The 10,524-nt window shown below is 42.0% G+C and overlaps 1 protein-coding gene across 1 annotated transcript in view; it reads right to left on the minus strand.

The window, feature by feature from the left end:
• Positions 1–10,524, minus strand: part of TASOR2 (transcription activation suppressor family member 2) — a 79,463-nt gene that overhangs the window by 38,796 nt on the left and 30,143 nt on the right. Inside the window, exons 10-13 of the mRNA XM_034764112.1 lie at positions 8,970–9,070; positions 7,635–7,738; positions 3,015–3,087; positions 2,834–2,908 (exon numbers count right to left, since the gene is read on the minus strand). Of these exons, the coding sequence (XP_034620003.1) occupies positions 2,834–2,908; positions 3,015–3,087; positions 7,635–7,738; positions 8,970–9,070 (353 nt within the window). The remainder of the gene's footprint in view (positions 1–2,833; positions 2,909–3,014; positions 3,088–7,634; positions 7,739–8,969; positions 9,071–10,524) is intronic.

Consider the following 10,524-nt stretch of genomic DNA (forward strand, 5'->3'; position numbering starts at 1 on the left):
CAATCTAATTGAAAATACACCATCAAAATAATTTAAGAACTGTAATATAATTATACTCTAATTCAGGGGTCGGCAACCTTTCAGAAGTGGTGTGCCGAGTCTTCATTTATTCACTCTAATTTAAGGTTTCGTGTGCCAGTAATACATTTTAGCATTTTTAGAAGGTATCTTTCTATAAGTCTATAATATATAACTAAACTATTGTTGTATGTAAAGTAAATAAGGTTTTTAAAATGTTTAAGAAGCTTCATTTAAAATTAAATTAAAATGCAGAGTCCCCGGACCGGTGACCAGGACCCGGAAGTGTGAGTGCCACTGAAAATCAGCTCGTGCGCCGCCTTCCGCACACGGGCCATAGGTTGTCTACCCCTGATCTAATTACTATACATTATCCTCTCCTCTTCCCTCTTTTCCTGGCTTGGAACCAGGAAGTAATGGCAAACTCCTTCCCACATCCACGCTGTGCTCAAACCCTGCCACTTCATTCTCCACCACACATCAAATCTCTGTTCTTTCTGCCCCGTTCATCTGGGCAGCGCTGGGCTCCAATCATTTCCTGCCTTGACTACAGCAAAATCCTCCCCTCTGGCCTCAGTGACACCCACATCATCCCCATTCCCGTCTCTCCAAAATATGGCCATCAAAATGATCTTCCTTGACAGACTGACCATCTCACTCCCCATTCTGAATCCCTCCAGTAGCTTCCCTTTGGAGACACATCAAGTTTAAAATTCTCACATTCATCTTCAAAGCTATGCATAATTCTGCCCCAGGCTACCTCTTGGATCTTGTCTGCGATCACATTTCCCCCTTGTTGTTCTGCCATTTTCTGTGATTTCCTTCTCTCACATCCATCTCCGTATGTCTCCTCCCACCCTATGCATGGAATGCCGTTCCCAAAGCAGTGTGCCAAGCTACGATCGTCTTTTCATCCAAATTACACCTCTACCCCGATATAACGCTGTCCTCGGGAGCCAAAAATCTTACTGCGTTATAGGTGAAACTGCGTTGTATCGAACTAGCTTTGATCCGCCAGACTGTGTAGCCCCGTCCCCCCTCCCCCCGGAGCACTGCTTTACCGCGTTATATCCGAATTCATGTTATATCGGGTCGTGTTATATCGGGGTAGAGGTGTACTTTTAAACGCCTATTTCTGCCACAGTTGCCTGAAGAAAGAGAGTTTATAGCTTAGTTCAAATTATAAATACAAGCTAAACTCCCCCCCACGTCTGGATTTCCAATTGGGTCCTGTCTACTTTCTAAATTATGAGCTCTTTAAGGCCTGGTTTATTTTTATTTGTGTGCTATATGGCACTGAAGCACATTGTCAGCACAATTCAAATAATCACTAAAACAAGAACAGAATAAAAAACCTGATAGTGTGTGTTGATCTAATGTTTTACTGGCTTGAGTTTAGAATGAATCACCAAAAACAAAGCCAAAAGTTATACAGGTCATTTAAAAGGAGAAGCAAATACAACTTTTCTACCAGCACCATGTATTACATTCCCTATGTTTAAAAGAAAAAGTCGTTTCAGAAACTATTTTAGAATTGCAACGTTTTTAGCGCTACGATTTTTTTGTATCCTTCCAACTGTACAGTCCAGTTAGTCGCGTTACGGTACATCGTCACAGCAAGAAAAAAGCCTACGGCAGCGAGTCTGAGAGCCTGGGTCACCTGACTTGGGCTCGCGCTGCAACAGTAAAAATAGTAGTTTACACGTTTGGCCCTGGGCTGGAGTCCGGGCTCTGAAACCCGGTGACAGGGGAGGGTCTTGCAGCCTGGGATGTAGCCCAAGCATCTACCTGGCTATTTTTAACCCCACAGGATGAGTCCTGAGAGCCAGAGTCTTTTTTTGCTGTGTAGACATACCGTTCGTTACTATGCAATGAACGCTACAGGTCTCCGAGGAAGAGAAAAGTTATAATACATTTTTAAACATGTGACTTTAAATTGTTTTACTGTTCATTGGGATTACACAGATCTATAGTCCAGTATCTTATGAGCCACCAGAGAGGATATGGGTGTGTGTGTGTGTGAGGGATGTGCGGTCATGTGCCCCCCCATTTGCTGCTTGCCTTGTACTGTTCAGAGGTTTGCAATATTAGAAGTATTCCCTAATGAGGTGAATTAGTGAAAAGAAAGCAGGTGGGGCAGTAAAAAGTGAATAACCATTTTTTCACATGATTAAATAAATAAACTTTACACATTAATGCCATCACCTTCTAAAAGGCATGGTATAAAATGAATATACAGATATAAAATGTTATGTGAATATAACATCGAAGAAGTTGAAATTGTATTATATTTCAAGATTTGTGTGTGTTTTAATTTGCAACCTTCATTTTCCATTCATTTGATTTTTTTACATAATATAATATATGGAGATATCCTATCTCCTAGAACTGGAAGGGACCCCAAAAGGTCATTGAGTCCAGCCCCCTGCCTGCACTAGCAGAACCAAGTACTGATTTTGCCCCAGATTCCTAAGTGGCCCCTTCAAGGATTAAACTCACAACCCTGGGTTTAAGCAGACCAATGCTCAAACCACTGAGCTATCCCTCAAAGGCAAATCTTAGAGACCACAAACAGCAGTAAACGTAAGTAATGCTTTACTCAACAAAGCTCCTAGATAACTTCTGGTTCTTACTGAGAATATCATTCAGAGATTTATAATAGGTAAACCACTGTTTATAATTCCATCAGTATTAGAGTTCTAGAATCTGCTGACAAAGAGACCTAAAGGGAATCATATAATCAAAATATAAATGCTATGTTTTATACTGGTTCAATATTTTCACACGGATAATAGATGCAAACAGAACACCCTACCTGTCAAACATACTGATCTAGATGAAGTGAATAAAAACAACGCTTGGAGACTGATGGGCTCGTCTAGGTCAAAATCTGTAAAAAAAGAAAATGCAGTTTATTTATAAAAAAGAGAGTGTTCTACAATTTAAAAAAAGGCGTACAATGGGAAGTATTTATTTAGACCTTAATAAATTCTTACCTTTGTCCCCTGTTAACGCAGAGGATGAAAGTAAAATAAGAAACCCTTGATCTTGTAAATATTTGATGATTGCCTAGAATAAGTACATATGAAACTATAGTGAGTGTTTTCTTTTCCTTTAAAGCAAATTCATTACTCGCTAAAGACATACTGCATAGTCACCAGCACTGCAGGTTTCCCCACCAATGTGTCTCAACAAAATCTTAGCAGCACCACCTCTAGAGATGAGGCAACAGTTCAGAGGGAAGGGCGGCCAGCGCATCCCTCAGCCCGCGCCGCTTTCCGCAGCCCCCACTGGCCTGGAGCCGCGAACCGCGGCCAGTGGGAGCCACGATCGGCCGAACCTGCGGATCGGCAGGTAAACAAACCGGCCCTGCCCACCAGGGGCTTTCCCTGAACAAGTGGCAGACCGGCTTTGAGAACTACTGCTCTAAGAAATAGACCAGCACGATCAACTCATTTCTTATAGATGAGGTCAATGAACCACAGTCAGATGGTAAAAACGTTTCAGTCAGTACCAGCCTGTGCAAATTTGAGCGAGTGACCCATAGATGAAATCTTCCATATAGTCTATTAGCAATCCCCCAAATTCATCCACTCCCCCTTATTTCTTAATAACATATTATTTATCCAAAAGGCATGTAATAATTAAAAAGACATCATAGTTTGAGGCTCTCAGGTCCACAAGCCTCTAAGCACCTTAACAAGAAATAGTTGTAAATATATCACAACTAAAAAAACGTGTCCAAATAAAGCCAAGAGTAGGAGCGAAATAAAACTCCAGTATCCTACTAGCATACAATAAACCGTTCCACCCACATCACCAAACTAAAGTGAAAATAAAAGATTACATACGTTTGACTTATTAATATCAGCAATATAAAATGGGAACTGTCAAAAAACCACATTCACAATGAAAATACAGTAATTTAGAAACATTAAATAATTTCACTATTTAATGTTTAAACAAATTAATGTTAAAACATTTTATAGTTGTTTTGAACCAGTACAGGAAAAGAATAAAAGCCAAGTTAATCACAAAGTTATTACAATGCAGGTCCAAATAAATAAAACAATGACATTTCTTATCAGTCTAAAGGCTGCAAGCAGGAAGGATGAGGAAAGCCAAACTCTAATTAGACATCAGAGTTTAAAATACAGTTCAGAAATTTATATTGAACAAAATAGGTGCAGTTTGATTTCAAGCAGCACAAATTACCCCAATGGCACTTTCATTTTTAGACTGCAAGAAGAGTACTGTACACACACACAGTTGAAAGTGAAACTATAATGCTGGTCATTTTAGTTTCACTTTCAATTAGGTGCCAGTGAAGTAAAATCACCAGCAATTAACTAACATAAATAAATGGTAAATAACAATCATATAATAAAAAGCCACAAAGCAGAGCGGGGCAATGCTTGCTGCCTCCTCCTTGAAACACAGAAGAGGTTTTTCAGCCCAATTTGACTATTTTTTGATACTTTAAATACAATTATGAAATGTTCTTATTTGCACTCAATTCCAAATCCCCATTCACCGACACTGTGAAACCTTGACTTCATAGGCTCCTCTGAGATTCCATTCTACCCAATCCCCATTCACCGACACTGTGAAACCTTAACTTCATAGGCTCCTCTGAGATTCCATTCTACCCAATCCCCATTCACCGACACTGTGAAACCTTGACTTCATAGGCTCCTCTGAGATTCCATTCTACCCAGTGCGGCGAACAGCAGAGGCTAACAGCGGGAGTTTGCCTGGGAGCTGTCCAAGAGGAGGTACGCTAAGTGCTGCATTAGGAATCAGGAAGGCCAAATCACACTTGGAGTTGCAGTTAGCAAGAGATGTTAAGAGTAACAAGAAGGGTTTCTTCAGGTATGTTAGCAACAAGAAGAAAATCAAGGAAAATGTGGGCCCCTTACTGAATAAGGGAGGCAACCTAGTGACCGAAGATGTGGAAAAAGCTAATGTACTCAATGATTTTTTTGCCTCTGTCTTCACAAACAAGGTCAGCTCCCAGATTGCTGCACTGGGCAGTACAGCATGGGGAGAAGGTGACCAGCCCTCTGTGGAGAAAGAAGTGGTTCGGGACTATTTAGAAAAACTGGACGTGCACAAGTCCATGGGGCCGGATGCGCTGCATCCGAGGGTGCTAAAGGAGTTGGCGGGTGAGATTGCAGAGCCATTAGCCATTATTTTTGAAAACTCATGGCGATCGGGGGAGGTCCCAGATGACTGGAAAAAGGCTAATGTAGTGCCCATCTTTAAAAAAGGGAAGAAGGAGGATCCGGGGAACTACAGGCCAGTCAGCCTCACCTCAGTCCCTGGAAAAATCATGGAGCAGGACCTCAAGGAATCAATTATGAAACATTTAGAAGAGAGGAAAGTGATCAGGAACAGTCAGCATGGATTCACCAAGGGGAAGTCGTGCCTGACTAACCTAATTGCCTTCTATGATGAGATAACTGGCTCTGTGGATGAGGGGAAAGCAGTGGATGTGTTATTCCTTGACTTTAGCAAAGCTTTTGATACGGTCTCCCACAGTATTCTTGCCGCCAAGTTAAAGAAGTATGGGCTGGATGAATGGACTGTAAGGTGGACAGAAAGCTGGCTAGATCGTCGGGCTCAACGGGTAGTGATCAATGGCTCCATGTCTAGTTGGCAGCCGGTTTCAAGCGGAGTGCCCTAAGGGTCGGTCCTGGGGCCGGTTTTGTTTAATATCTTTATTAATGATCTGGAGGATGGTGTGGACTGCACTCTCAACAAGTTTGCAGATGACACTAAACTAGGAGGCATGGTAGATACACTAGAGGGTAGGGATCGGATACAGAGGGACCTAGACAAATTAGAGGATTGGGCCGAAAAAAACCTGATGAGGTTCAACAAGGACAAGTGCAGAGTCCTGCACTTAGGACGGAAGAATCCCATGCACTACTACAGACTAGGGACCGAATGGCTAGGTAGCAGTTCTGCAGAAAAGGACCTAGGGGTCACAGTGGATGAGAAGCTGGATATGAGTCAACAGTGTGCTCTTGTTGCCAAGAAGGCTAATGGCATTTTGGGCTGTATAAGTAGGGGCACTGCCAGCAGATCGAGGAACGTGATCGTTCCCATTTATTCGACATTGATGAGACCTCATCTGGAATACTGTGTCCAGTTTTGGTCCCCACACTACAAGAAGGATGTGGAAAAATTGGAAAGAGTCCAGCGGAAGGCAACAAAAATGATTAGGGGTCTGGAGCACATGACTTATGAGGAGAGGCTGAGGGAACTGGGATTGTTTAGTCTCCAGAAGAGAAGAATGAGGGGGGATTTGATAGCAGCCTTCAACTACCTGAAGGGGGGTTCCAAAGAGGATGGAGCTCGGCTGTTCTCAGTGGTGGCAGACGACAGAACAAGGAGCAATGGTCTCAAGTTGCAGTGGGGGAGGTCCAGGTTGGATATCAGGAAAAACTATTTCACTAGGAGGGTGGTGAAACACTGGAATGCGTTACCTAGGGAGGTGGTGGAGTCTCCTTCCTTGGAGGTCTTTAAGGCCCGGCTTGACAAAGCCCTGGCTGGGATGATTTAGCTGGGAGTTGGTCCTGCTTTGAGCAGGGGGTTGGACTAGATGACCTCCTGAGGTCCCTTCCAACTCTGATATTCTATGATTCTATGATTCAGTGCTTAATTTAGAATGAAAGAGGTGCCGGGGCTCAAGCAATTTTTTTACATTCAAAACTGACGCGGCAAGTCCAGAGGTGCCAGGGCTATGAACTGCCAAGCCTAGAGGTGCCAGGGCTCAGCCCTGGCAAACCCCAGCACAAATTAAGCACTGATTCTAACCATGTCACACAAGATCGAAATCCAGCTATCAACCTCTTCAGCCTTTCTGAACAATGAGAAGCTGCAGAAGGCTGCAGACCTTGGGCCAGGCCTCAGCTGGTATACATCAGCATACCGTACCTGAAGTCAACAGAACCTTGCCAGTTTACATCAGGTGAGCATTTGGCCCCCTAGCTTTGCATCAGGAGGAGAAATTGCAGAGGAGAAATTCTTTTTCAGATTAGAGCATAGCCTCCACAATTTCACAACTCAGGAAGCCTATGAAGCTTTTAGAGGGCAGCTGCCAAATATCTGGTTAGATTGGGGCTCCCTATCAGCCATACAGGAGAACTCTGAGAGTGGGGCACCTGGTATCCTTTGCTCAGTAAGTGGGCATTCTGCTTGCCCTGCAGCAATCAGTCTCCACCAGCTTAATACATATAATGCACTAAGAGCCCTTTAACTATATGATTTAGTGTGCAATAGTAAAAAAAAAAAAAAAAAAACCATCTCGGCAAGACATAAAGGAAGACTCAAAGGCCTTGAAAAATGCATTGTATTCAGTGCTGTGTTTAATTCATGCTAGCAATCAGGTCACAACTTGTACCCTGTAATCTTCTGTCAACACTCCATAAATTGCAGTCCCTCACCTAAAAATATACAACATGCCACTTTTCAAAGTTAAGTAACTCAGATGCCAATTTGCATTATTTAGGAAGAGGCCTGAAAACCACTTTTAAAAACTAAGAATCTGAACATAAAAATTAAATATGACCATTTTTCCCTGGACTACAATCACTTAAAATAATTCTTACCAACTCCTTTTCCTTTAGGTTTTCTAATAATGGATCCATTTTATGTTGGTCTTTATTTGAAATTTCCACTTCATACAAACTGAAGTAAATATCTTGATAACAGACTGGGAAGGAAACAAAGAGCACTTTATATTTAAATAACTGACTTAAATGAACCTCTGACACAGAAAACAGAAATAAAAAAGTAGTACTACACATGGACCAGCATGATTAGTATTCAGAGAATGAAAATCCTGGGTTTTAAAAGAGTAAATACTGCAGAGATTTTCTAAACAGTTGCATGAATTCACATCACAGGAGCAATCTACTGCTATCACCAGTTTAAGAGGAAGTTCATGGTTGAAACACTGCAGCAGACAAAAGCAACTTAATGTATTTTCATTGATTTTGCAGCGCTTTGCGGAGGTGTCCAGAGGTATGTAGGATGCAATATGATATACAACAAGTTGTCATAAAATGCTCGTGAATGCTATCAACAACACCTATTTTATATCCTGGATTCCATATGCGGTCTAGTGGACACTATCTAACAGCTACTGAGGTCAATAGCAGAATTCCCCATTACAAATTAATGTTTAAATCTGTCATTCGGCATGGTAAAAACTGGTCGTAAGATTCCATAAACCATATCCTAATGGTCAAAATTCCATACCAAAAGAAATATAAACGAACAGACCCAAACTTGAAAACAGGAACACATTTCTTCTTCACATTTGTTCTCCCTCCACCCACCCCATTGACTAGGGCAGAGGGAGAGAGAAAAGAAGAAATCCCTATGCGTATACTTTATACGACAGTGACAAGGGCAGTATAAATTACTAGTCTAGTCAATATCTTTTCTAGCCCCTTCCTAAATTTGCTCTGATATGAGGCTTCCACACACTTGACTTAAAATGGTATCTTCCGAGCCTCTCCCAGAGCCCTGCAGATCTTCCCATTTAATTTCTCCCTCTCACGGACAGCCAAAGTCACGGTAGCACTCCCTTAGCAGACAGCCGGATGCTGCTCCCTGCGGACTCTGTTCTTTGCGCTTACCGAAGGTTGCTCGATTGTGCCATGAGGCCTACACTTTGGCTGCTGAATGCCCCTTGCTGGCTCAGAAGCGAGTGACTATGGGTTTGATCAGGCAGCATGTAAAGTACCCTGAGATCAACGATCGATGAGGATACTCAACACTGGGCAGATTCAGGCTCCGAGTTTGGATAAGCAACTGCAGAAGTATCTTGTGCTACCCTCTGTCACCCTATAAAAAGGGCTGCTTTAAAAGAAAACAAGCCACATATGAAAAACTATGAAATAATTACTCATTCATACTGTGAGTGATTGTACACGTACCTTCGTTTTTTGTGTAATTACTTTTTCCAAATGCAGCTTCCGGTAGCTTTTTTTTCAAATCAGACACGCCTATGATATATTTCATTTCCAGTTTGGCTGGCCTATCAAAAGAAGAGCAAAAGTGGTCAAGATGAAATATATGTATAGTTCTAACTTAGATTCCTCATTTGAGGTTACTATACCATTGTAAAACTGAAAAGTGGACAACTGCTCATTCCACTGAACCGAGCTCTGACATATGGCTTATTGTTTGCAGTGTTGTAGCTGTATTGGTCCCAGGATCTGAGAGAGACAAGGTGGATGAGATAGTGTCTTTTATTGGACCAACTTCTCTCTCTTTCACCAACAGAAGCTGGTCTAATAAAAAGATATTACATCACCCACTTGTCTCTCTCCTATTGATTACTGGCTCCCAGAGAAAAAATACTGAAGTGGACCTAACGGAATTAATTAGTTTCAGTTGACAAAACAGAATAGTCTTCCCAAAAATTACTTTTTAAAAATAATACCAATTTATGGCTTCTTTGACTAGCTTGACAATGATGCCAAATGAGTAATAGTCTCCAAAGACCAAAGCAGACATCAGAAAGAATTAACAATCCTGGATACAGGTGATGTCACCTAATAGCGAAGTGTCCAATCAGATGTCTCAAAAATAAAAGCATGTCCCTCGTGAGGTATAAACGGTTAGTATACAAAGCCACATGGATGCCTACTGCAGGAACAGAAAGGTGGCATTGTGTGTTCTGTACCAGACTTTGGCCTGGACCAGCATCAAGTGGTCTCTACTGACCCAAAGGGACCTGAAACAGTGGCATGTTACTGCAAGTCATAGGGCATATGTTGGAAAAAGCAGCTTTTGACCTGAAGAGTTATAGCCAGTATCCTTCCTGTCTGGATACTAGATAAGAACCTACGTAAAGCAGAAGACAATTTATTCTGTTCTCTCCCACTTTAAAACATTTTAAAAATATATTTTTAGCTTAGAGGCCAACACACACTCCCCACGAAATTCATAAAAAACACAGCAAACCTGGGAGGAAAGTATGATCAGAAGAAAATGAGTGACTAGCTAATCCCTAGCACCAAACAGACTACAAACCCTCTAACTTGTTAAATTCTTCACCGTTATCTAATTCTGATTAAATATTTTAAACACTTCCTTTAATATCTTATTCACCATTTCCCCAAGCTACAATTCAGCAGTTTGACTTTATTAGTATAACAACAAAGTCTATTTGCCATAGGAAAAAGAAAAGGAAAAACCAGGAATAATGTATTGGGCTCAATACTCAAAACTAGACACCTCATGTAGCACAAGCAAAATATGCCCTTTCCCTGATGCAGCTCATTTTCCTCGCTGTGCCAGCTCATCTGGCAGTGGGGGGCTGGGGGGACAGCAGAGCCTGGGGAAGGGAGAGGAAGGAAGAGGGAGGGAGGGTAGAGGGGGGCAAGAGCAGCCACTGCTACCTCTGTGCATGGTAGGGTGACCAGATCAGCAGTATAAAATATCGGGACGGGGGGGGAAGCAAAAAAAAAAGGGGGGGGGGACCAA

The sequence above is a fragment of the Trachemys scripta genome, chromosome 1 (genome assembly GCF_013100865.1).
Source record: "Trachemys scripta elegans isolate TJP31775 chromosome 1, CAS_Tse_1.0, whole genome shotgun sequence".
Taxonomy (NCBI): Eukaryota; Metazoa; Chordata; order Testudines; family Emydidae; genus Trachemys; species Trachemys scripta.